The 27,212-nt window shown below is 41.8% G+C and overlaps 1 protein-coding gene across 1 annotated transcript in view; it reads left to right on the forward strand.

Moving 5' to 3' along the window:
- The first annotated feature begins 3,932 nt into the window (after positions 1 to 3,932).
- LOC138615817 (collagen alpha-1(XI) chain-like) overlaps positions 3,933 to 27,212 on the forward strand; it is a 37,291-nt gene continuing 14,011 nt past the window's right edge. The window contains exons 1-32 of the mRNA XM_069689657.1: positions 3,933 to 4,013; positions 14,828 to 14,995; positions 15,103 to 15,194; positions 15,621 to 15,742; positions 16,117 to 16,279; positions 17,256 to 17,378; positions 18,693 to 18,812; positions 18,908 to 19,036; positions 19,151 to 19,198; positions 19,943 to 19,984; positions 20,188 to 20,250; positions 20,334 to 20,408; positions 20,857 to 20,940; positions 21,103 to 21,159; positions 21,844 to 21,897; positions 22,041 to 22,094; positions 22,269 to 22,322; positions 22,417 to 22,470; positions 22,551 to 22,604; positions 22,692 to 22,736; positions 23,495 to 23,548; positions 24,679 to 24,723; positions 24,802 to 24,855; positions 24,942 to 24,986; positions 25,063 to 25,116; positions 25,255 to 25,299; positions 25,404 to 25,457; positions 25,769 to 25,813; positions 25,980 to 26,141; positions 26,242 to 26,295; positions 26,386 to 26,439; positions 26,525 to 26,569. Of these exons, the coding sequence (XP_069545758.1) occupies positions 3,935 to 4,013; positions 14,828 to 14,995; positions 15,103 to 15,194; positions 15,621 to 15,742; positions 16,117 to 16,279; positions 17,256 to 17,378; positions 18,693 to 18,812; positions 18,908 to 19,036; positions 19,151 to 19,198; positions 19,943 to 19,984; positions 20,188 to 20,250; positions 20,334 to 20,408; positions 20,857 to 20,940; positions 21,103 to 21,159; positions 21,844 to 21,897; positions 22,041 to 22,094; positions 22,269 to 22,322; positions 22,417 to 22,470; positions 22,551 to 22,604; positions 22,692 to 22,736; positions 23,495 to 23,548; positions 24,679 to 24,723; positions 24,802 to 24,855; positions 24,942 to 24,986; positions 25,063 to 25,116; positions 25,255 to 25,299; positions 25,404 to 25,457; positions 25,769 to 25,813; positions 25,980 to 26,141; positions 26,242 to 26,295; positions 26,386 to 26,439; positions 26,525 to 26,569 (2,391 nt within the window). The 5' untranslated portion in view covers positions 3,933 to 3,934. The remainder of the gene's footprint in view (positions 4,014 to 14,827; positions 14,996 to 15,102; positions 15,195 to 15,620; positions 15,743 to 16,116; positions 16,280 to 17,255; positions 17,379 to 18,692; positions 18,813 to 18,907; positions 19,037 to 19,150; positions 19,199 to 19,942; positions 19,985 to 20,187; positions 20,251 to 20,333; positions 20,409 to 20,856; positions 20,941 to 21,102; positions 21,160 to 21,843; positions 21,898 to 22,040; positions 22,095 to 22,268; positions 22,323 to 22,416; positions 22,471 to 22,550; positions 22,605 to 22,691; positions 22,737 to 23,494; positions 23,549 to 24,678; positions 24,724 to 24,801; positions 24,856 to 24,941; positions 24,987 to 25,062; positions 25,117 to 25,254; positions 25,300 to 25,403; positions 25,458 to 25,768; positions 25,814 to 25,979; positions 26,142 to 26,241; positions 26,296 to 26,385; positions 26,440 to 26,524; positions 26,570 to 27,212) is intronic.

Consider the following 27,212-nt stretch of genomic DNA (forward strand, 5'->3'; position numbering starts at 1 on the left):
CCACGTGCCTGTATGCACTCCCTACAACGCCTGGGCATGCTCCTGATGAGACCACGGATGTTCTCCTGAGGGATTTCCTCCCAGACCTGGATCAAAGCATCAGTCCACTCCTGGACAGTCTGTGGTGGACGTGGCGTCGGTGGATGGAACGAGACACAATGTCCCAGATGTGCTGGATTGGATTCAGGTCTGGGGAACGGGCGGGCCGGTCCGTAGCATCGATGCCTTCATCATGCAGGAACTGCTGACACACTCCAGCCACATGAGGCCGAGCATTGTCCTGCATCAGAAGGAACCCAGGGCCCACTGCACCAGCATATGGTCTTCCAATGGGTCTGAGGATCTCATCCCGGGACCTAATGGCAGTCAGGGTACCTCTGGCTAGCACATGCCTCCCCAGACCGTCGCTGACCCACCGCCAAACTGGTCACGCTGGAGGATGTTGCAGGCAGCAGAACGTTCTCCACGGCGTCTCCAGACTCTGTCACGTCTGTCACATGTGCTCAGTGTGAACCTGCTCTCATCCGTGAAGACCGCAGGGCGCCGATGGAGAAGCTGCCAATCTTGGTGTTCTCTGGCAAATGTCAATCGCCCTGCACGGTGTTGGGCTGTAAGCACAGGCCCCACTTGTGGACGTCGGGCCCTCGTACCACCCTCATGGAGTCTGTTTCTGACAGTTTGAGCAGAAACATGCACATTAGTGGCCTGCTGGAGGTCATTTTGTAGGGTTCTGGCAGCGCTCCTCCTGTTCCTCCTCGCACAAAGGAGCAGATAGCGGTCCTGCTGCTGGGTTGTTGTCCTCCTACGTCCCCCTCCCCGTCTCCTGGTATCTCCTCCGTGCTCGACACTGTGCTGACAGACACAGCAAACCTTCTTGCCACAGCGTGCATTGATGTGCCATCCTGGATGAGCTGCACTACCTGAGCAACTTCTGTGGGTTGAAGACACCTCATGCTACCTCTAGTGGTGAGGGCACTGGCAGAATGCAAAAGTGACCAAAAATCAGCCAGAAAGGATGAAGACAGAGAAATGGTCTGTGGTCACCACCTGCAGAACCGTTCCTTTATAGAGGTTGTCTTGATAATTGCCTCATTTCCACCTGTTGTTTGTTCCAATTGCACAACAGCAGGTAAAATTGATTCACAATCAGTGTTGCTTCCCAACTGGATACGTTGATTTCCCAGAAGTGTGATTGACTTGGAGTTACATTGTGTTGTTGAAGTGTTCCCTTTATTTTTTTGAGCAGTGTATGCACCACACTTGCCAATCATTTGTATTTCTTGCACTGCAGCAGTAAATATCTTGACTGAAGTAGTCCAACCTGATCTGATGTAAAGTGCTGTAGTTTACTTCACAGTGACACAGTAACATTCCATAGTGCATTAGTTAGATCTTTGCTGATCCCTGCTCCTTCCTCCTCCTCCTCCTCCTTCTCCTCCTCCATTTTTTTCCCTTTCCTCTTAAGAGCTATTTTCCCCTGTTTGTTTAGATTGTAGTTTTTAACATGTCATTTCTATTGCACGGCTGGCTATCAAATATTAAACGCCTTATAGGCGATGATGTGAAAAAGAATTGAGTAGTCTAGAAGAAAATGATCCTGTTTACAAGCTTATTTCATTAATTTACAGTCAAAGCTAATGACCATTTTTAAAACACTTTTTTGACAATGTAAAGGATGGCTAGTTAAACATTGAAAATGGTCAAACCCGCAGCAGGACTCCTGCACTGAACCACCGACATATTGTTCTTTAGTTTGTTCACTGGGTGAGTTCACATGTAAGCATGACAAAGCACCAAGAGCATTACTCTTGGTAAATGTTTCTTCCTCTTCACCAATGTCATCATCATCACATGCAGATTGCTTCAAAGAATCTGTTATCGTAGCGACACTTTGTGTCTTCAGCAGAGAAGGGTTCACTTCTTCACCACCAGCCGCAGGTTTTCTCTTTCTATCCATGTTTTGGAGACGAGTGCTTGATACTTTTTACAGTCGTTGACACTTTTAACAATGAAAGGTCCTTTGAACGGTCCGAGATACTTTTTACCAGCGGTAAGTACTTTTAACTTCCCAAACTTCCCCAAAAATTCCCAAACTTTCCAATGGCCAGTTCATTGCTGAAACAGGAAGTCGGGGGAATGTTTTTTTAAATTTTATTTTTCATTTCAGTATTATATAAAGTTATAACCATGGCTCCTAGAATAGATGAAACAAACGCTACACGTGAGTAATACATCTCTGTCTGTTCACACACACACACACACGCACACGCACGCACGCACACACACACGCACGCACGCACGCACACACACACACACACACACACACACACACACACACACACACACACACACACACACACACACACACACACACACACACACACACACACACACACTTTAACACAAGACTGTACATATGCCAGTCATATGTTTAAGTCAACCTATGTGAAGCAGGAGGTTAGGACTTTGGAAATATGCCTGGAATCTATTTTCATCCAAAAGAAAAAGTCAGTATGCATGTGTGCCTGAATCCAATTGACTAACGTTACCAAAACATGGACAATTATTGAACACCACATTTATATCGTCTTTAACTTAAATCTTGTAACCTATATTATATGGAGAATATTCCAAATGTCTTAGGACATGAGACGATATACATTCACAAAAACAGAGTAGTTTGTGCATCTGTTCATTAGTTACAGGCTGGAAAGCACTAATCCTCATCTCAAACTATGTATATATAGGGGAGTGACAATTTTTGCAAAATGCTGCAAGATGGCATCAAATCACACCATGAACAGTTATTTCTTCATACTAACATGAAAGTACACTCCTGCATATTTACCACTATGTGCACTTTTCAAATTTTTCTGATGTCCTTTTTAATATGGGTCAAATTTTAGCACACATGATTTAAAAAAAAAATAAAAATAGGTGTACAGATGTCCTCTTCGACAATAGACTAATGTAGATTTGGGTTGAAGCGAGGGGGACATGCATGCATGTGTGTGCATGTACTGAGCTCAGATTATGTTAAACTCCCTGTGAGCTGCTAGTTTCTTTGGAGTTTCCCACATTAGAGATTCAGAATGGTAAACCCTTGAAATAGAAGTCATTGAGTACATTTTTGGCAGCATTGTGCACATATAATGGTGTGTGTGTGTGTGTGTGTGTGTGTGTGTGGTGGGCAAAGACAGACAGGCACTGGAATTTGGAATCTGCAGCAGCATATTTTTATTAGTTGGGCAGCACCGTTGTCCTGTCCTATCTTGTTGCGTGCGTGCGTGTGCTTGCGTGCGCGTGCGAATGTTCATGTTGGTTGTTTTGCGTTAGGTCCTAGAGAGTGATTTTAATTGGCATGCTTACATTAATGCATCGAAACAATAATGCACATGCGCTCGGAAACATGTGCGTGCCCATGAGAGATACAGATACAGACAGCACAGACTCCCTTAAATCAATCCAAAGACAATGATGCTAATAAAGACACGTGCAGTAATTATGTTTCGGCACAGCCCCAAGAGTCTCGGAGTGCCCTGGGAGGGAGGGGTAGCCCCGGAGAGGAGGAGAGGGGAGGGAGGGAAAAGAAAGTGAGGGAAGTTCTCTGCGGGTGAAGGTGCATTTTTTTTTCTTTCCCCCCTCCCCCCGCTAGTCTGTCGTTTTCATCCGTCCATCCAGAAGTAAAGCAGTAAAGAGAGCCGTGTACGGGCTGCTGAGTATCAACTATCATCAGTTGAATCAGCCTTTATGTTTGCGCACTCTTAATTGCCAGATGTCGGAGCGCGCGTAAAGACGCACAGGCGCGCCGCACTTCTCGACTGGTAAAGCTCTCTCCTGCAGAGCCGAAGTTCCTCTGACTGCAGGTGTCCCGCTGAGCGCAGGGAGCCACGAGGGAATTATTGGTCGCCATATCGATAGCTTCAAATGCAATATGATGGATCGATGGAACCCAGTGCGCGAGACATTGCTGCTGTTGCTGCTTGCCACATTGCCTTACACCTCAAGAGCAGGTAAGCTGAAATATCCAAGATTGTTTATTTGTTCATCTTTATGTAAATAATTGAACCTCTAAATTAATTTGTCTGATTAAATTGATATAAAAAGTTAAATTGGTTCCTCCACTTCACTTCTTCCTCTCCTCCTAATCACATCACTTGTCACCACCTGCCCTCAAGTTTTAATGCCATCTTCATCCCATCATTGCCATTATTTCAATCCTTTAAAGCCAACACACTCATTTTCACCCACTTTTGCATCAAGCCAAAAGTTGGTTTGAGATTGATCAGGTAAAATCAATTTCTAAAGATCCTCTCTGTCACCCACAGAAAGCTCTCCGTGCCATTTTCTCCTTAACCCCCACAAAAACAGTTTTCCCCCTCCATCTGACAGATGGTGTTGTCGTGCCAGGTCATGCAGGCCTGAAGCTTATTGAACTGAACTACCCTTTTTTTGGGGGGCTCCATGAGCCCACTGCACATTTGCTAGACAGTCGAAAGGTATCGGCCTATATGTCCAGACTTGTTCTGCCATACCTGCTGCATCAGTCTGTTCTCCCATACAGCAACTTACAGGATATCTAAACTGTAGCCTAAAGCTGGGTAATGAGGAACAGACAGATAAATTAAAGTAAGCTGTGCTGAACTGTACTGGGGGATGCTTAGTTCCATACAGAAGCTCCTGGAGCTGCACTGGAACCAGGAGGACTTTAATCTTCTTAGAACCAGGTGTCACTGATGTCTGTCAGCTTAACTTCAAGTGTGTATTAGTGTGATTGAATATCATCTCATGATATAAACTACAATGTAGTCTATCATGGTCACTCACATGATTCAGCCCCTCAGAGGAACATGGTGAAAGACAAAAAAAAACCTTGTGTCATCAAGATAGACCAGAGGAATCAGGTTATTCTTTGTTATTCTTTAATTTTAAATATTAAAGATATATTTAGGGTCTGCTTTGGAGCCATTGTTCCTATTATAGGATCTGTATTAAAGATGGAGTTTCTCTTTGTCATGAAATTGTAGACAAATTTGATCTACAATTTCTTTATTGCAGAGAAATGGTGGGAATTTTGCGAAATTGAAAGCCTCTGCAACCGTTGAGGAGATGGACTATATTTGAAATCAGTATTTTGCTTCAATTTTGCAGCTCTTTTAGACTTTCCTAATGTTATCACACTAAATGTAGGGAAATTAGTATTTCCTCAGGAGTTTCGGCACTCAAACCAGTTTATCCACCATTTTACAGCTGTAACAGTAGCACTCAGTATGTTACAGTGGAGCTATGACGTAAGCTCGAGTCTGGACAAAAGTTCTGCAGGGTTTAAAGAAACAGGAACACTTTGGGAAGCGTGCTTTTTTGTAAATGGTCTGCACTTATTACAACGGTTCTTTCACTTGTCAGTTAACAAAGCTTTTGACATTTTTGCCTCCAACTTACCCATTCATAAAGGCACACTCTCCAATGGCTGGAGAGCTGCCGTGATTGGTGTTTGCGTGCTTAAAAAATATTTGATGTTATGTCCTGATAACCTTAAAACAAGTTTTAATCATCCAAATTCATACTGAATACTTAGAAAATAACTTATTATGTGTAAATTGTGTCATAAAAATGGATTTAAAAAGTTTTAGCACAGCCTTTAAAGCTTGTTAGCCTTTGTCACAGTATCACGATCCCAGCATCCAGTATATGAAGTAACACACACACACACACACACGCACGCACACACACACACACACACACACACACACACACACACACACACACACACACACACACACACACACACACACACACACACACACACACACACACACACACACACACACTCAGATCTCAATGTGTCTGTGAAGGTCATTACGGAAGTGACTGATGTGACCTCTGGACCTTTAAGGTCATCTGAGGTCAAACTAGGTCAGGGTGTAAACCCTGCAGCGTCTCTCAATATGTCCTTGTAAATAAGAGTTTACAAGAAAACAACCCTGCCGGGAAAGAGAAACACAAATTCACAAATAGTCCAAACAACACAGACACACACACAAACAGTATTCTTTCATTCAGATACTATACAAACTCTTGCATAACACCCGTTCTTCAACTGTCTCCAGTTACAAGACCCTCTCGATAGTTTTCTTAATGTCAGATGCAGTTACACACCTAGCTGTCAGCTGGTCCGCTCTGAGTTATGGTCGCAGACTTCTGAGCTATGTGGTTAAGTTACGGTCAAGCGGTTATCTCAATCTGGCCTCAGGTGACATTACCCGCCTCTGTGTTACAGGTAACTATCAGCCTGACCCGTGCTATTTATTGCTCTCAAATAATTCAAAGTATTCAGGATTCACAAAACATGTGGTTGCCACTGTAACATACCTGAATACAGATTTGTTTAGTTCAGTGCTTTCCTGTTCCACTGTGAGCTGGCTGCCTCTAGAACAAGAGGAACAGCAGGAAGATGACATCACAGGCCCAACTCCCAATCAAAATATGTTTGTATTGGACAGTTATTCAGGACAGTTGTGTTAATGCAGCAAATGGTGTGTTGTTTAGAAAGCTTATGATGGCTGGCAGTGTCAATAATTGGTCCATCACTTTGGTTCAGATTAAAAATATTCCAGCTACTACCATCAAATTCTTGTCCCCCTTTTGATTTCCTCATTTAGCACCATGTTTTTTATTTTTATTTTTATGATTACTCGCAAAACTAAAACGGCATTCCCACCTGGATCAGCTGCATTTTGTGTTTACTACTTTTACTAGTATCATGCTAACACATTAAACTGTAATAGCGTAAACAGACTACACTTTTCTACTTTAATGAACAAAGTGCTTTATAAAGTAGTTCCTCTCTCATTCATGGCTTTGCACAAACACACACACACACACACACACACACACACACACACACACACACACACACACACACACACACACACACACACACACACACACACACACACACACACACACACACACACACACACATCAACCAGTCGTGGTGGAGCTGCTATGCGAGGCCGTGGTGTGTCCACTGGGAGCAGCTGGAGAATCTGAAACAAAGATTTAGGTGAAACAAAGACATGAAAATTTCAACAGAGTCCAAAAACTGGTCATCAGTCAATAACTGACTTCCATTTTGTGCCTTGATTGATGACCGTAGTTCTTTCAACTGACAGTTTGGGCAGAATTGTTTGAGGTTTTAGGTCAGTTTGAAGAGTGTGAAGGCGTTCCTCGCAACAGAAGAGATCAAACAACAACCTGAGTAAACTCTTTTTAACAGTCATACAGCTGCTGCTGCGTTTCAGTAGATTTATATAGAAAGAGGACATTTTGTTCACGAACATCATGTTGAACATCATGTTGAAGCATCTTTATAATTTATTTGTAAAGTATTCATAGAAAAGCTATAATGTGTATCTTAAACACAACTTTTAAATGGACACATAAAATGTGTATGGACATTTGTGGTGGATGAAGTCTGATGACTTCACCCTGATTTGTGACATCAACACTCGTTTGGACACCAATCGTGGTCCAGAAGACAACTTTCACAGGTGTGATGCGGAAACTTGAAATCTGCATTAAACAAACAGTGAGAACGGTCTTCCAGTCAGCAGCAGTTAATCATCTGAAATGACAAATAATTGCATATTCATATGACTTTAAGAACCAGCCTCACCACTTATTAACTTTGGACTAACTTCATTATAGAAAAATGACATCAGTCACAAATCATCTTTCAAAGCAGAGTATTTTTTTTAATATGTTTTCTAACAGCCATGTAGCGGATCTTTAATTACATCCCGTGCTTTAGTTTACGATCAAATACCAGAAAATCTAAGAATATTTCCACCTGCCTCAGTTGTGCTTTGCTTTTAATTCCAAGTTAGCATGCAAACTTGCTAAAACTGCAACAAAGAAAAAAAAAAAAGTTTTACACTTGGCTGAGGTAGAAAAGGTCATGTAATTTATTTATAGAAACAAACCCGGATGGAAACACAGCAAATGAATCGTAACTTACATATGTTCCGGCGAAGATGTCAATATTAGCATTCAGCTCAAAGCATTAGTGTGACAGGGTTAGGGTTAGTGCCGTTTATAAATAAATTATGTTTCAATATTTTGTCCTGCTGTAAAGATTTGTCGGAGTTTACTGCAAATATAGTTCTAATGTTCCCCGACCTACCAGAAAGCCAGACTTTTGGTTGAAGCAAAATAGAAGTTGAATGATTGGACTCTATAAAACATCTGTATGAATACAAGACTGAAAAGCAGTTAAATCACAGATCATCATCTTATTAGTTGTCCATTCAACAGTTTAAATAGCAGCCACTGACCAGCATCCGTCAGCAAAAAGATCAAGCAGAAGAAGTAATCTGATGTTTGGAACAAGTCCTTATTTACCTGGACTGGTGAGCAGTGTGAATGGTTGTGTAAAATATTCTTTGGCTTGTTCTACAAGAAACCCAAAGAGTCTTTTATAACTGGTGATGCTCAGTGTTTCAGGTGATTCTGTCCTGCTCTGTCAGCGTTTTATTTTGAAATGTTTCATTGATTACTTAAACAATGGAGCATGCAGAGGATCAACTTTTCAGCCAGCTTAAAAACAAAAGTGATAACGTATGGAAATTCACAAGAGCTGCGTTTCTGAAGTAGCTATGTCATTGGCTTAATGTCGAGCTTTAATTTTGCCCAACCAGCTCTGCACTGTATGTCATCATTTTGATCTGACACAGGACATCAACTGTTGATATTAGAAAACTTTGAAATGTTTGTGTTTTTATATTATTCTGTAAATCATGCTTTAACGTTAAGATATTGTTTGAAGAGCTAAACACACAAAGATATATTGCCGATGGTCATAATTTGTGTATTTCTTCCATGCACTCTGGCATAGTATGTCTTTGTACTGTAAATTCTTCTTATGTTAGAAAATAAGCTTGCCTTTGTTTTCCAAAAATCAAAGTGGCCATATGATGCAACATCCAACAGTAATAGAGAACAGAGGCGCATAAAGCAACGTGGGGCTTTTCAAGAAGACTTGGAGCCCAGTGACTGACAAATATTGATGCAGTCTTTCATCTGTGTATGGTGGCATGAATAAAACCCCTTTGTCGTTCATGTGGAGGAAGAGGAGGGAGAATTACAACCGGGGTGTTGATACTCGAGATCAGCATTGATTTCAAGACAGTGTCCTGAAGGGAGATAAGGAGCACATGTCCGTCTGTCTGTCTGTCTGACGGTGACACTGATATTAGAGATTCCTTTAAGTAGATGCATGTGTGTGTCTGTCTTGTGTGTGTGTGTCTGTCTGTGTGTGTGTGTGTGTGTGTGTGTGTGTGTGTGTGTGTGTGTCTGTCTGTGTGTGTGTGTGTGTGTCTGTGTGTGTGTGTCTGTGTGTCTGTGTGTGTGTCTGTCTGTGTGTGTCTGTGTGTGTGTCTGTGTGTGTGTGTGTGTGTGCGACAGGAGGGGAGATAATCCAGTGTGTTTCTTTGATCCGAGGAAAGAAAACACATGGTGCTTCTATCCTATTCTTGCCCTCCTCCTCTTCTCTCTGGTTTTCATCTCCCTCTTTTTGTCCTTCGCTTGGTTTTGTCTCAAAGGAGAACGGTGTCAAGTGTTTGAAGGGGAAGTTTGAGAAAAGCTGCAGAATGAGAGTGAGCTTGAGAAAGAGTACAAAAAGGTAAAAGACTGTAATGAGAGGTTACTGAAGCAAATCCTCTGTGGAGGAATTGAATTGTGTGTGCGTGTGCGTGCAGGCGCGCGCGCGTGTGTGTGTGTGTGTGTGTGTGTGTGTGTGTGTGTGTGTGTGTGTGTGTGTGTGTGTGTTGTCTAAGCCTTAGTTCTTGTTACTGCGAAAGGCATGTTATTGCATTCTTCGCCATTACTCAGTTAATGACAGACTAATCACAAACACACACAAACAACTACACATGTACACAAAAAAGAGCTCACCCAGTCTCCACTGATACACACAAACACAGACACACATCTGGTTTCCAGAATATCCACAGTCGTGCCAATGTGGTGCCAGGGAGGTTGTCAAGTGTTTTGTTTGTTTCTGTCCTACTTCCATGATGGAAGCCTGATAAAAGACACTGAGCTCCACTTACACTTCATTATTTCACTGTCAACCGGCATTTTGTAACAGATTTGTTAAGCTGAAAAAAAAAACAATATTACTGCAAAATGTGTGCATTGGTCCAAAGCGCAAAATATTTATCGCGTCACGGTAATGGCTCTACAATCGTGAGATGCCTCCATTTGAGACGGTTGTGGAAGGAGGAGGTCAAGGTGGTGGAGTGTGACGTAAGAAAGACAACTTACGTAATGTACAGAACTTAACTTACCCACGTAACATAGCTTGAGTAAGTAACTTCATTTGAACTCAAACCGTGATCTTTTCCAAAACTTAACCATGTGATTTTTGGAGCTGAAACCTACAGCAACTTGTGCGTATATGTGAGACCCCAACGGGCTTCGACAGTCACGTGACTGATGCTGGTCCTCAGAAAAGAAATAGGCAAAGAAAAACACCGGCTTCTAACATTTTTAGAGCTGTTATTGGGAAGCTAATACGTTGCGTGCTGTGGACGAACATAACTGTTACACCGCTTGAGACAGTTGAGTTCAAAACTGGCGTTGTCTGTTCAACCGTCCGTCCATTCACCCATCGTCCAAATGTGTCCAACAGAGTTACTTTGCGAAAGTCTTCATAGAATTCATTGTTTCTGCTGCGAGTTACAAAGATGCTTCCTCACAAGTTCCACCCAGTGTAATATTTCATCTTGAGATTTGGAAATAGTGCGCCGGTGTCGGATCTTGAATATGAGATGAAGTGAGTGAACCGGTGTTAGTCAGCGAAAGGTTGGCTTGGAGGACTCTTCTCTGTGCAGTAAGACAGTGTTACAACCAGGACACTTTTTCATTGTGATGCCTCTCTGCCGCTGACGTTGATTTTAGAATACCGTTTCACACACCGGTTGTAATTCTTCGGGAATAAAAAGCAAGTGGATAAATTAAACGTCTGTACTGCAGCCGACTCAATTTCTCGGTTGTTTGGAGAGTTGAAATCGGTGATTAGTTGGATTTAGGTCGTGTGAGTGACCCGGACGGTCGACGACATTCCGCTGTTCAGATCTTTTCTCTTCAAGATACGTCGTTCTGCTTTATGTCGAAGCTTACGTTTGACATACTCTGCTTGTGTGTGCATGTTGATGCCTTTCACACCAGAGTTCAGAGCCTCGGGACAACAGCAGCCACTGATGGAGACCAGAACGACCCCTTGTTTATATACACAACACAGATTTTGTTCAGTGTGTGTGTGTGGGTCAGTGTGTTTGTGTTCAGTACGTATAAATAATCTAGACCTTTAACCGACTCTTGCGTCGGCTGCGTTGGGAAACATTAGCTCGTGTTTGGGAGTGCGTATAGAGCAAGGGCAAAGTTTCCATGTCTCGTCTTGTCCGCTGCTGCATTCAGATGTCAGTGCTGCTGATCACTTCTTGGTATGTACTACTGAAACCCCCTTTTCCCCGACTCACTTCTTGTGAGTGAGGAGCAGCGTCACCAGAAGTCTCGCCGTGACTCCAGCATGTGCTCACTCCGAGATACGTCTACCATGTCGACAAAGTGTAGCTGTAAGAAAAGCACTTTAACACACCTGAATAAAAAAAGAAAAGGATTGTAAAAAAAAAAAAAAACTATTGTTCTACAATCCTATGGAGATATATTGTGTCCATATCGCATATGGTTTTATAGTGCATTTGTGGGAAATAACTTCTAAAATAGCTCTCTGATATCATTACGAATATAAACAAATAGGATAGGAGCCTTTAGATGAGAGTTAGATAAGTAGATTGATACCTATTTCATGACTGTACTGTAAATATAAAGCCACAGCTGATTAGCTTAGCTTAGCATAAACGCTGGAAGAAGAACAGCCAGCCTGCCTCTCTCACTGTTTTAAACCAAGAAAAAGTTTGGCACATAATAAAATATTGGTTGCTGGACTGGGCCCCCTGAGGGATGCACATTTTAAACTACATGCTGCTGTGATTGGTTGGTTTCACCTGAGCTGTATACCCCACCTTAATCCTATAACCATAATCATAACTCTCCCACAACGTAACTACCAATCACAGGCAGTGTCCCTCCCGCTGATCCAATCCAGCACCGGCCTAATAACGAAACAAAAAAAGCAAAACACAACTTGTCCTTTTAACTTCTTTAATCTAAATACAGCCATCTTTAGTGAGCTTTAGAGATGCTGGTGTATTCTACTACTCTTAATCAGACAACAGACCATTACACATGACGTATTGGAGTTAAATTCTCAGCAAGAAAATGAATAAGTGCATTTCCCCAAACTTTGAACTCTTCCCTTAACAGCCAAACAGAATTGTATAGTGGCTAATTTGCTTATCACCAGTCAATTAAGGATATCTTAGAGGATATAGTATAATATAATTTATATTATATTTATTATATATATATATAAAATTTAATAGAATCTTCTTGTGCTTGTATACTTTATTTTCACAATTTCAAGTCAGTTGGTAAGAATTTCCTTTGGGGAGCTGTGTGCAACCCATGCAGACAGATTTCGCTGTAGTGTGTGATGTCATCTGAGACTGTTACATCTTGCAGTGCAGTTGTTATCTTTGCTCTTTTATGGAGCTGAGATGAACAAATAGTAACTAGTCAGTATGCTGCAGGCCAACACACAGTGCAGATTCAAACTGCACACAGAACTGGATAAAATTAGTAGTCTCAACATTGAGGATTGTAAATCACATGACAGTGAACAGGTGTTCACGTTTTTGTGAGTATTTTGAGTCATGCACGATCAACTCCGACAGCCGAGCACAAAACACAGAGAGCAAATAATCGAAATGCCAAACTTTCCACAGATGCTTCTCAGCCTGTAAAGGAACCAAAATCTCTGTGGAGTTTGAATAGTATTAGTTGTATCTGTAAACGATATGAGGCCAAGCATATGAAAGACAGCGTTACAAGCTGACAGAGTGCCATCAGGCAGGCTGGCAGACAGACCGACCTGCAGACAGATGGACAAACAGACGGACAAACCTGAAAAGAGAAACCGGGCAACAAATACATCTGGCAGTCAGACGCAGACATCATGCCAACCTCGTGTGCACACACATGCGTGTGTTCGCACGTATGTGTGGAAAGGTACGAGGCAGATGGAGGGTTTACGTAAGCCTCAGAAATACGTGTGAAAAGAAGCCACACCAGTAGAGGCATGCCCTCCTCTCCCCTACCATCTATTATTTCTCCTATTTTCCCTCTTTCCCCCTCGTCTCGCCTTACTCTCAATATGTTACAGATTTCTCTGCTGTCTCGCCCCCCAGTCTCGACTTTTATATCCTGTCTTTTTCTGCTTAGTCCACCCTTGCGAAGCTCCGTGACCACAGTGTCCACATCATTCAGAAGAATGTGTGTGTGCATATGTAATACATGGATGCATATCTTTTGAATTGCAGTTGTCTCTTACTTTTCGTGTGTCTTTGTGTGCATCTGTTGTGTGACATTGGGCTGGATCAGTATCAGACCACATGTATTCTTGGTTGCCTTCTGGTATTAGTCCTGTGTGATGCAGACTTTTGCACGCGTGCCAAGACGGGTGTTATTGAATGACCACATCAAACTTCTGCAACAAGTATGTGTCTGAAAGAGAGACAAAGAGATCAAGAGCACATAGTTGGACTGTTAAAGTTGTGTACGTTTACAGAGGTTGTCGGTTTGTTTGTTTATTTGTACCATTGTTGCACTAAATCCTTGTTTTTATCAGAGCTTGTTTGCTGAACGTGGCTCAGCTGGAAAAAAGGTTGATGAGTGTCGGTTTTGGTTCAGAAAACAGAGCTAAAAGAGGCTAAAAAGCTCAGTAGACGAAGGTTTCGGTTGTTGTGAACAAAATTGATGAGTGCAGCTTTAAAAATAAAGTAAAAGGACACCTCAAACTTAATTTTGGTCGACAATTCTTGGAAATGTGTTTGTTTCTTTTCCATTTTGAGTTCAACTTTGAGGAAATAGACATTAGTCTTTGGTAAAAAAAAAAAAAAAAAAGCAGTTGTCAAATGCAGTCTTAAAGGTCCACTGTATAGGATTTAAAGGGACCTACTGTCAGAAATGGAATATGATATTAATAATTATGTTTTATTGGAGTATAATCTTCTTAAACCAAGAATTGTTGTGTTTTTGTCACTTTACAATGAGCCCTTAATTTCTAGGGAGAAGATAGCGCTGCAGTTCGAAGTACAGTAGCCCACAAGGGACAAACCAAACACCAACTTGTGCTTTTCACCATTTCACGGCTCCCATTGCTTCTTCTTTAGGGTGAGGCGAGACATGTTCAGTTGGTGGCAGTCTGCAACTTCACTATTTGATGCCACTAAATCCTACAATCAACCTGATATTGCTTTCCTTCGCCTCTAAACTGAAGACATGTATTTTTGCTGTTATATTTTATCCGCTGTAACTCATTTATTGTTTGTTAAGCTGCGTCATGAAATGACAGAGGGTAACTTTTCCAGCAGTTGCAGGATACATATTTCCATGTTTTTGCTGCTGCAGGGGAAGTTTGGCCATTTAAAACCACTCTACTAGCCCGTGTTCTGGTGAAACGTACAGCATCAAATTAACACTTTTAAGTCAAAAATAACAATAAGCAAACTGTTTGTCAACCTTGCATGAAGGTCTCTCTGAGCACATAGACATACCCTCTGAAATAACACCAGCCAGGTAAACGCTGTGATGATCTGCCTCAAACCAGCTCCATCCTCACTGTTCTTTTTTCGTTTTGCAGCCAATCCCATCGATGTGCTGAAGGTCCTGGAGCTGTCCGAGGACATGGAGGGCGTGTCGTTGGAGGCAGGACTGTGCACCAGCAGGAAGGGACGAGAGGAGACGGACCTCTCCTTTAAAATCAACAGGAAGATTCAACTGAGCGCGCCCACCAAGCAGCTCTTCCCTGGTAACTTTTATTATAACTGTGTGGTCTTGTTTGGCAGAAAAATCGTAGGTATGAATGCATTTTGTTGAATGTGTTTGTCCTGATGTGTACGTGTGCATTCTCTCCAGATTCCCCATTCCCCATCGATTTCTCAGTGATGACAACAGTTCGAGCTGTGAAAGGCTCGCAGGTCTTTCTCCTCTCCCTGTACGACACGCAGGTACGCATCAGATGTACTGCATCCGGATGTTGAAACCAATTTTCAAATTGCTGAATGTTTAATGACCAGCTCTGCTTTCTCTCACTCACCATGTTCCGTCTTTTTACTGTGTCCACCATACATTGAAATAATTCACCCCACTAGCGTGACACAGACCTTGAGCAAAACAATGATTCATGACTGAACATGCAGTCTGTAGGAGGAGCTCCAACTGGGATCATCAACACGGCTTGTCCTTAAAATGGGAATTTGTTTTGCTGGTTTTGTTAAAGATTTGTCAAAAACTGGTTATGTTATAATCTCAATCCTTGTATTATTATGTAAATTTAACCCTGTTTTATGGCCTGTAATAGACCTTTTCCCATTATCAGTTTATCCTATCAACCCTCTCTCCCTCCCTCGCCTCTGTGTCTCTGCCCTTCTCAGGGCACCCAGCAGCTCGGTGTAGAGGTCGGCCGCTCTCCTGTCTTCCTGTATGAGGACCATGAGGGTCAGCCAACTCCAGATCTTTACCCCACCTTTAGAAAGATCAACCTGGCTGATGGCAAGTGGGTAACTACACATGCTGCTCACATACACTTTTGTGTCTGTTTAGGATTTCTTTATTTGTTGGTTTATTTAACAGGAACAATGGACTTTAATAAACATTGCTGTAAATGAGCGAGCGTTCTCTCTGGACGGCAGATTAAAAGAAACAATAGAAGAATAGAATCACTTACTGAGATTATTTTTAAGCATACAGAGGAATCAGAAAAACACAAGAGAATACTAATGTTTAAAAAAAATTACCATTACACCTGTGATACATGCTGCAAACCTTCCTGTACATGACTGCTGCAGCGTTCTAAAAAAAAGACATAACTTCTTAACCTGGGAGAGCTGTAAAAAAGTTATCTTCTTCTTCCTCTGTTCTTGTTAACAGGTGGCACAGAGTAGCCTACAGCGTGGAGGGCCAGTCAGTGACTCTCTACCTGGACTGTGAGAAGGTGGACACCCTGGACCTACTCAGAGGTCACAACCCCCACGTCAGCACCGACGGTGTGACCGTGTTCGGAACACGGCTGCTGGACGAGGATGTGTTTGAGGTAGGATTAACCGTGTGTGTGTGTGTGTGTGTGTGTGTGTGTGTGTGTGTGTGTGTGTGTGTGTGTGTGTGTGTGTGTGTGTGTGTGTGTGTGTGTGTGTGTGTGCGTGTGTTTCAGGAGGTTAAGTAATACGACATGGAGTTAAAGGCAAATGCTTGTGAAGAGCAGTGAAAATCCCATTCTTAAATTGTGAACCATCATATTTTATTCATATGTAATTAAACCAGGAGCAATAAACCATTTATTTTGTTCAGTGGAAACTTGTTTGGCTTCAGAAAAACACTAAAAAAAAACATGTAAGAAATACATATGAGGATAGACAATAAGTTCCTTGTGTGTGGTGAGGAAGTGTCTCTGCTTGTTCCTGCTTGTTTGATTTATCAGTCAAATGGTGACAAATGAATTAAAGCTTGTCTCCCCACAACACCCTCCAGTGGATGTGAGGAAGAAGTGCACCTTTAATGTGAAGACGTATTCTTTGAGCTCATCACTACGATAATCAACACTGTCTTGCTTAAACTCTCAAAATCCTGCAAACCTTTCACAATAAGAACTGAGAACATCTTGAAAAATCTTTGTGGGTCATTTTGACCTTTGTTATGTCAGGTGGTCCATCTGTTTAACTGAACAACTCCCAGCCCGTGTTTGGCTTGGCCTTCCTGCCATGTGTGTTGCTCTGTGTGTGCATGACAAAAGAAGGAGTTTCTGTCTGTCTGTGGACTCAATATGCTGGCACCCCTTGAGACTGAGGCTCTGGAGACGATTAACTGCAGAGCAACCATAAAAACAGGCTGTTAAGTCACTTTGATCTGACTAAATGAATGCATGAAGTCAGATAAAAACACCAGAGGCACATGGGTCTGGCCTGTCGTTCATTAAATGACATTGTAAAGTGATGACCAGTGATGATGTGTGCATTCCTGACGACTGGGCACAGATATTCAGAGTTTTGTTTGTGGGTGTTTTTGTGGCACAGGGAGACATCCAGCAACTCCTGATCGTCGACGACCACAGAGCTGCAGAGACGTACTGTCAGGACTACATCCCCAACTGTGAGGCACCTTTACCCTACGACAGCATATTAACAGAGGCACAGGAGGTAAGTCTCCTTCGAACAGCCAATCAGAGAGAAAGCAGAGCAAGAGAGCAATAAAATCCCGACAATAACTCTCAGTCTGCTGTACCTGGCCTATTCCACACACACTGAGGCATCTCAGGTGTTGAACGCTGTAAATCCAGACTGTTGTTGGAAAATGAACAGAGCCCCCAAGGTTACAACTTTTATAGGTATTTATGGACGTTTTAGAAACCAGAAAAGACAAAAAAACTATAAATGGGTTAATTATGTTGGCCGTATATTTACACCAGGTATCATAAATTAATGGATCACTGCAGGCTGTGAAGAAGTTAGATCATTTTCTCCACGGTATTGGAGTTCTTTCTCAGGCACATACATGTTTCTTATCAACCAGCTGCAGTTTTAAAGCATCACACAGAAGCCTATAGCTGCTTATTTTCCTGCTGTCAATATGATCTTTAAATTATAAAAACAACTTAAGTCCACTGAGCTCTCACCGTCTCCATGTTTTCACAATAAAATATATTGTATATAATATATATAGATATATATACTGTACTGTATATACTGTGCATTTTATATTTTATATTTTTTACTGCTATTTTATTGCTTTTCTATTATTCTATTATTATCTTATTGCTTCTGTATGCTGCTGGAGCGAAAAAATTTCCCCTCGGGGATTAATAAAGTAACTACCTAACCTAACCTAACCTAACCTAACCTAACCTAACCTAACCTAACCTAACCTAACCTAACCTAACCTAACCTAACCTAATCTAATACAATACCTTTATCCCGTAGTAAAGCACATCACATGGTTTTGTATTTCTGTATACTTTGCCAAATCCTGTTTGCCAATGGTAAACACTTCCTGGAAAAGTTTGAAATCCTCTTCCGCTGCTGCTGTTGGATTTATCATCTGTTTTACTATTCAGAAACACAGATTTAACCCGTTTAATACTCTTTTATTGTGTTCAGTTTAGTATTGTGTTCAGTTTTTTTTTTTTTTTTTTTTTACTGCAGCCCAAGAAGCCGTCATGCTAAAATGTGCCAACCTGAAGAAACCAAAATAAAAGTGCTTTCTGTAAACTAGGCCAACTTGAGCTGTTACATAAGCAGACTATGCCACGTTTGTCTTCGATAGTCTTCATGTAACACAGCGCTTATTCAGACAGGCTGGTAGAGGAAGTGTTTCTGATTTCAGGAGATATCCTTTATGTCCGAAAGGTTATAAGTCATACTTTTTTTTTTTTTTTCATTTTGTAGGTTAATTAATCAATTTCAAACCCTCAATGGACATTTTGTCTTCTCTTTTGATTCTCTTTTGGTCTCCAGGTGGAGGGAGCACCTAAGAAACGTGTGGTCGAAGAGTTTGAGGAGTTTGACTACAGCGACCTCTACGACGACGTCTCTGTTTCAACCATGACTGCTGGTTCTAATGTCACCGAGTACGAGGTGAGACCCAGCGGGAAGAACAGCAACATGAGCGTTCGTGTTCCCTCTGTGTTCTGTTCCTCAATCGTTTGTCTTTGTGCATGTGCGTTGGACAGATCGTAGAGTACGAAGATTACGACAACACAACTTCCGACTACGTCAACGAGTATGAATACGAGGAGGAAGAGTACGATGAGCGCTACGGACCAGCCGAGAGAGAACGAGAGCTCTCTCTGAACACGCAGGTGCTTCCAAACTGTGACGCACCAACGTGATGCTGTCTAGAGAAGAGAAAACTTGATTCTGTGCCTGTCGGTCATCCACATTAATGCTGGTCATATCTGTTCTCCTCTCATCAGGATTTACCGGAGAAAGGAGAGAAAGGAGAGCCGGCCATTTTGGGATTGGTAAGAAAACACATACAAAATCTCACCCGGGCTGGTAAGACTTAAATATTGGTTTATAGTACCGATTGAAAGGTGTCCGTGAACGTTTCACAAAATATGGGATGTTTTATATGTTGTTTTTTTATTTTGCCCTGTGAATGTGTACATTTGGAATTGTATTTTGTGTTGTTTTTTATGTCAACATCTACCAGTGGGCCTTCATAGTAGGTATATTGACGAGTTAATTCCAATACAGAACAAAGAACTTCTGTTTCTGCAATTAGGTGGAACAAAAATATGTGCATATACAAGTATCGGCATCAGGAATCGGCCAGAAGAGATGGGAAATATTGTGCATCCGTAGTGTGAAAAAGTACTTTGGTTCACACACTGGCTTAATCTAATCTATAAATTATGTCTAAATTACATTAAGAGTTCAATTTGCTATATAGAAGAATTAGTGCTAAATGTGTCAGATTTCTTAAATAACCCAGTTGAAGTAATCCTTATATACATGTTGGAATATGTTGAAATATTAACATGGTGCAATACATGGTTATTGGGTTTTTCAAACTCTCATATGACTCAAACAGGCTGTCCTGCTCAGGCTTCAGGTGTAAGACTGTTAGCAGTACACAGAGTCAGGTATTGAACTGAATTGGTATGTCCAGTATGAATGGTTACATCATCACTAAAGAAAGGCAGAGAACATTTTTTTATGTGAATTTTTTTTTGTTTTTTTTTGTTTTGTTTGTTTTTTTGCAGGGAACACAGATCACAGGACCACATGGGCCTCCTGGACCTGAGGTTAGTGAATGTTACTGCATGACATGTTTGTCTTTAGTACTTAGATAAAGAAATTGTTTTACATGTTGGAAATGAAACGGTTACTGCAAGAACCATGAAAATACAAGATTATAATTCATTTAAAAGTGTAAAATACAGGCACTTTAAATGAACTTGATTCCATCATTCTCAAGTGATTGACACACTGTTTTCTCTGTTTGCAGGGTGAGCCAGGGCCTCCTGGAGTCACAGGACTAGTTGGAACTCGAGGAGACCCTGGAGAGCTGGTGAGTGCTGCCCGCTATTTGCTGAGTGAGTGACACCAAACATCGGCATTTCTCCATAACCGTGCTTATCTCGCTCCTCTCAGGGTCCTCCAGGGCGGCCCGGCCTTAATGGAGCTGATGGGATACCAGGTCCCCCAGGAAACATCATGCTCATACCGGTAAGACCAAGAACTCAGCTGTGTTCCCCTGAGGGCCCTGCAAGCTGCTGTGATGATGCTGTGGCAGTTATTAGGTCCTGTTAACCTTTAACTGAGCTCCGGGGCAAATGTTTGAAAGTCATTACTGAAAAATTAGCTGGCTGGAGATTGTCTCACAAATCAACTATTTCTTTGTGAAACCATACAGGGCCTTTGTTTCGACCAAAAATATTTTTCATACAATTTATGCGTCAGATCAGTCAGCTGTGTTTAGATGAACAAGCATTTATTTTACTTATCTTCTTAAATGTTTTCTTTATTTTGTCTCTATTTATACCTTCTTATGTAAAACCTGAGCAGCAGTGCAGTGTAATGGCCACTGGGTGGGGTACTGACTTTGACATGGTTTGATTTAAGAGCTTCTTGAGTGCTTAAGTGTGTGCACGCGTGTGTGTGTGTGCGTGTGCAGTTCCAGTCAGGTGGTGATCCGAGGACAGGTGCTGTGGTTTCTGCACAGGAGGCGCAGGCTCAGGCCATCTTGCAGCAGACCAAGGTACATTAATAAATATTACTGCTGCATTTTAAAACACACTCACACACAGAGCTGATTTAGAAATGCAGTTTGTGTGTCACACTGTGAAGATGAATAAAACCTGGCGCGTGTCGTGTCTCCCTCCTCTTCCTCCATCTCATCTTCTTCCTCCTTCTCATCTAGCTGGCTATGAAGGGACCTCCGGGGCCCCTCGGCCTCAGGGGAAGACCCGGACCACTGGTGAGTGACAGGATGGTGTCAGTTTCATTTTTGGAGTGTATATTACCTTGGCAGATTCTGACATGCATACACACCTGTAAGAATACATATAATTAATGTCAAAGATGACTTTTTTTGTGCAGGTTAATGCTGTTTATTGATTACCATATATACAGTTAACATTCCCACAGTGGAGGCAGTAAGATGCGCAGACCTATGCAATCAAAGATACTGCACACCACTGAATATACTTCAAATGTATTTAGGGGAATAGGCACAGTATACAGTATAATGTCAGGCACACACAGCTATATGACAGTATATAAGTATTGAATAGATATTTGGTACATTTGTATGTGTACATATGTGTATCATTCAAGTTTAATAGCTATGAAATTGTAATAATCAAATTTGCATGCGTGTTCTCAGTATATGTGGTGCTCCGAATTGACCTCTTTGATTATTTAAACATCACATTTAAATGTTTTCTTTTGTTTTATACCTTCACTTACTTTAAACCTGTAGGTGTCTTTGTGCACACAGTATATGGGTCTTTATGCATGTTCCTGGGTATACCGTGTGTATATCTACTGTACATATGGTGCAGATCTTTTGTTCTTTTCCCTTTCATCCTTATGTGACTGTAAATAATGTAATGACATGAACGTGATAAGATTTTGTTCTACATTTTTGTTTTGTTTTCAGGGTTCACCAGGTCCCTCGGGACTGAAGGGGGCCGGTGGTGATATGGGGCCACCAGTAAGTTAGCTAGTTATCATGGCAACCCGCACTGGAGAACCAGCTTCTGTCAACTCTTTTGCTTTACGCCATTTACTTTCAGCAACATTTCACGTGTCATTTTCTACTTTTTTCCTCTCCCCACTCTCATTTGTTCTCCCCAGGGCCCTCCAGGACTGTCAGGTATCTCCGGTCAGAACGGACGACTTGGAAAACGGGTGAGACCACTTACTGCAGTCTGTTCTTTTATAATCAGTGTTTATGTTCTCATTTCACACACTGACCATGAAGTCATCTTGTCACAGTAACTCAAATATCTACAGTATATCAGTGAGGAAGCTACAACCGTGTCTATCTTTGTGTGTATGTGTGTGTCTGTGTGTGTTTATTAGGGTCGAGGGGGGACAGACGGGGGCCGTGGTGCAATAGGAGAGACAGGAGGAAAGGTGAACTGAAGTCACAGTCACATTTTTCACTTACTGATGGTTGTCTTCTTAAAATATGACCTCATATCTCCCTTTTTTAATGTATTCATATTAGGGAGACAGGGGGTTTGATGGCTTACCTGGTCTCCCTGGAAACAAAGGACATAAAGTAAGACATCTGGCAGATTTAGTGAGTCTGTTAAGAATATAATTCATAAGACCGATTGTTAACTTCCACTGTGTTCCCAGGGGGACAGGGGAAAGCCGGGCCCTGCAGGTCCTTCAGGAGAGCCAGGAGAGAAGGTGAGAGGTCATATCAGGTTTAAGTTCTCATGTTCATGCAGGTGTTTCTGTATGTAGGTATTCATGTTTTTTTGTTTTTATTTAAAGGGCTCTGAGGGGCCAGGTGGGCCAAGAGGACAACCAGGTGATGCTGTGAGTGTTCACACACACACACACACACACACACACACACACACACACACACACACACACACACACACACACACACACACACACACACACACACACACACACACACACACACACACACACACACACACACACACACACACACACATAAAAAAAAAACGTTTTAAAGGGAAACTCCATTGACTTTACATGCAAAGATCAATTAACTCATTGTTAGCACTACTCACCTTATGAAATTTGCTGTACAGTGTCTTCTGTAACTCTCCAATGTCTGTCACTTCAAATTTTTAACAGTAAGCCAATGTTAAAATGGATCTGTGGAGTTTGATGATACACAGGCGTTCACCACTCATGTAAAAGTAATGAAAGATGCTAGTAAGTTGTATTATGGGAAATGTAGGATGCAATGATTTTGAGTGCGACCCGTACCAGAGACTTTAAGTCAGGATTTTTCTGCCTCTGCTGCGCAGATTTTGATACATTTTGTTTAAATCAGTGTGAAAGTTAAGATTTCATAGCTGCCATGTTTTTAAATATCACATATCTTATCATATCGCAGAAAAATGCATACCAACACATTAAACTCATGTACTTTTAAGGACTAGGGTAAATATTGATCCTCAAAAAAAAATCACTAAACAAGTGAGGACTAGCCAAAATGTCCAAGGTTTACAAAAATATCCTCAATCTTCAGATGTCACTAAGATTGAAGTGTTGGGGGACACTAACTTAATTAAATGTAACTGTGATTTGTTTTTCAGGGTTCCAGAGGTCTGAATGGCCCCAGAGGTCGCCCCGGTCCCGCAGGCCAGCCGGTGAGTGTGACCTTTACACCTTTTCATGCATACCACACTTACACACACACACACACACACACACACACACACACACACACACACACACACACACACACACACACACACACACACACACACACACACACACACACACACACACACACACACACACACACACACACACACACACACACACACACACACACACACACACAACATTCACAATCACGTACATTATAATACCTAACCATAATGTTACAGTGGTTCTGCATTTGTTCACATGATGCTGTGTAATTCTTATCTCATCTGAGAAAGTGACTGTTTGCTTGCCAGATATCTAATCCAAACACCTGAAGCGGTTTCTTCTGATTTTATGTGCCGTGTGTTTGCACTTGTAGCAACAATAGTTAGAACTTGTCAGCATCTGATAACATACTTCCCGTTGTCTAAATCACATATTTATGTATGGTTCTAGTTCATTTAACATTAATTTTTTTAATTTATTTTTTATTTTTTTAAACCAGCTGATAAATAAAACAAGCCTCAAAAAATGTCTGCACCCTCTTGATGTGTTGTCTCATCAGTCAGACAGGAAAATTAATAAAAAAGCCATATCCAGGAAATACACCCCATTCAAGTGAATTATTATATGCATAATAGCTCACAGTCTTCCTAGAAAAAAAAACTTACATCATCTTCCAGTCTCGTATTATTTTGAAATAAAAAGCCCCTTTGCTTGTTTTATAATAAAGGCCACATAAGTACCCTTAAGGATATAGAAAAAAAAGTCCCTTTCATTAAACCTGCTGTGCTGAACTTTTGTCTCACCCTTCTGACATTAAGAAGAATTACAAAAACGCTCTCGACTCGCAATCACATCCTTGACTCCGCCCTACTCTGATCCGTCACTACCTCTGCAATCTAAACTGTGGATAAATTAAATAAAAGGTGTCACGAGTCCCGCAAAATGACTTATTTCACTATTAGAATTTAATCCTTTCAGTCCGATAACATTTGGAAAGTCTAGATAGACCACATGATTGAATCGTTTTATATGCAAATTTCTGGTGCACCTGCTCTTTCCATAGTGTATGATCAATATGTATTTATCCAGCTCCTTATCCTCCTATCCTTATCGCTTCTCACAGGGCATTCGAGGAATTGACGGGGGTCAGGGTTCAAAGGGAAACATAGTGAGTATAATAAAAGTAGTTGACACCGGAGCCGCACAGTAAATTTGTTCCCGTGACGTCATTTCTTTTCTGTGACAGGGAGCGCCTGGAGACACTGGAGCTCCGGGACAGCAAGGCAACCCTGGGATCGTGGTACGATCAAAGAGCAAACACTCACAGGAATAACTCAACTGCATTCACTCATCCACAGAAATGCTAATGCTCCATCTCTCCTGCAGGGTTTCCCGGGTCCTCAGGGGTTGGTTGGGCTGCCAGGAGAGAAGGTACGAGAGTTTTAATTGGATTTTTCTCTCTGGAGAGAATAAGTCTTGATTGATTGACTGATCTTTTTTGTCACAGGGGCCTCAAGGGAAGAAAGGGCTGCTGGGCCTACCTGGAAACGACGGGCCCTCAGTGAGTACATGCATACTTCTACTTGTATACTTTTGAGTTCCCTTATTTACATAATGCATTCCCTAGACCGTAATCCCAACCTTAACATCACAACTATGTGTCTTAACTGTAGATATTAACACGTCTTCTTGTCAATAGGGTCACCCAGGAAGAGAAGGGACTCCGGGTGAAAAAGGACTGCCGGTACGTCTGATGTTTGTGTCTGTTTTTTGTAGAGTGCATCCATGTTGTGTTGATGTTGTTACAGCTGAAGGTGCCAGTAAATGTGTGTACATGTTGATTTTTAGGGTCCTTCAGGAGTACAGGGGCCTGTTGGATACCCTGGACAACGAGGAGTTAAGGTGGATCATGCAAAACACAACAAGAAAGATCTTGGCTCTTAGATAGACTTAGCAAATCCACATGCCTTTGACACAAAAACGATGGCAAAGGAAACGTATTCTGATGTGAATATTAACAAGACAAGCTCTAGAAAAGAGCAAAGTCATCCCACTTTGATGAATACTGATGATATACAGTATGTCAGCATGCTGGACTTTTATTATACTTCTTACCAGATGCTGAAGTCAGCTGTACAGAGTGAAATTATTATCAGGTGTTTTCTGTTTTCTTGTTGACTTCCAGTTTTGTTGTGTATCTTCTTGTTGGACAGGGAGCAGATGGAATCAGGGGATTGAAGGGAAGCAAAGGCGAGAAGGTAAAAGAGACAGAAAAGTGTTACAGCCTGTCCATGTTCAAAATATTTTGCAGTCTAAAATTATCACATTACCCCCCCACAGAGGAACGACAGGATGCACGCCGTTTGTTTCCAGCACCATCTGTGGCTTTATGTTGTCTGATAAACTCCTTTGTTCTGTCTGCAGGGAGAGGATGGTTTTCCAGGGGCCAAGGGGGAGATGGGAACAAAAGGGGATGTTGGGGACAACGGAGTTCTGGGGGGTCGAGGCGAAGATGGTCCCGAGGGGCCCAAAGGCCAGATGGGTCCTCTGGGAGAGGCTGGCCTCTCTGGTATTGCTGGAGAGAAGGTACAAGTTTATTAAAACTGAAACAATATCAGGAAATGTTCTTAACTCATGTTGTCCGAAAACTTGATGTGTTAAGAGTCATACCGTCTTTCTATTTCAGGGGAAACTGGGAGTTCCAGGGCTGCCAGGATATCCAGGGCGACAGGGGCCGAAGGTAAAATAGTGAATTATTAATTGAATTAAAGTAAACAAGTTACAGATGTATCATTTCTACAAAGTGAATGTATGGCTTCTTCCTCTCCAGGGTTCTGATGGTTTTCCTGGTGCTGTGGGAGCTGCAGGAGAGAAAGGGAAGAAAGTGAGTAGATGGTTTGAAGTAATAATGATATTAGTCTAAGACTATACTTTTTACATTAGTATCCTGTGTTTGTGCTATTACCCAGGGTCCTGCAGGACAACCAGGAAGTGGAGGCCAGAGAGGTCCAAATGTGAGTGCTGTCCCAAAACAAATATTTTCTTTCTACCAAAGTTGTTTCACTGTTAATGTTTGGAATCCAGGTACCTAAAGTCAGTTTAATTTGGAGCATGGTAACGAACACCAAAAATTTCAGTAAAATATTGAAAATAAAAAACAAAGAACAACCTCATTAAAATATTGTTGTCAGAATATAAAAACAGTGAACAGTAAACGTTTATGTCATTTTAGCTTGCTCTAGTTCTAAGATTATTTAAAAAGATAGAGTTTAAGCTGGCGGCACAGTGGTGTAGTGGTTAGCATTGTCGCCTCACAGCAAAAAGGTTCTGGGTTTGAATCCAGGGATTGGATTCTCTGTGGGGAGTGTGCATGTTCTCCCTGTGCCTGCGTGGGTTCTCTCCAGGTACTGCGGCTTCCTCCCACCATCCAAAGACATGCGTCTCAGGTTAATTATTGGTTCTACAAATGTCCCTTAGGTGAGAATGAGAGCGTGAATGGTCTTTGTTTCCGTCTGTCTCTTTGTGGCCCTGTGATGGACTGGTGATCTGTCCAGGGTGTAACCCTGCCTTTGCCCAAAATGAGCTGGGATAGGCTCCAGCGCCCCCGTGACCCTGTTCAGGATAAAGCGGGTATAGATAATGGATGGATGGATGGAG

The sequence above is a fragment of the Brachyistius frenatus genome, unplaced genomic scaffold (genome assembly GCF_029030835.1).
Source record: "Brachyistius frenatus isolate BFR_SWC_R1_liver_20210118 unplaced genomic scaffold, ASM2903083v1 Contig_7, whole genome shotgun sequence".
In the NCBI taxonomy this organism is placed as follows: domain Eukaryota; kingdom Metazoa; phylum Chordata; class Actinopteri; family Embiotocidae; genus Brachyistius; species Brachyistius frenatus.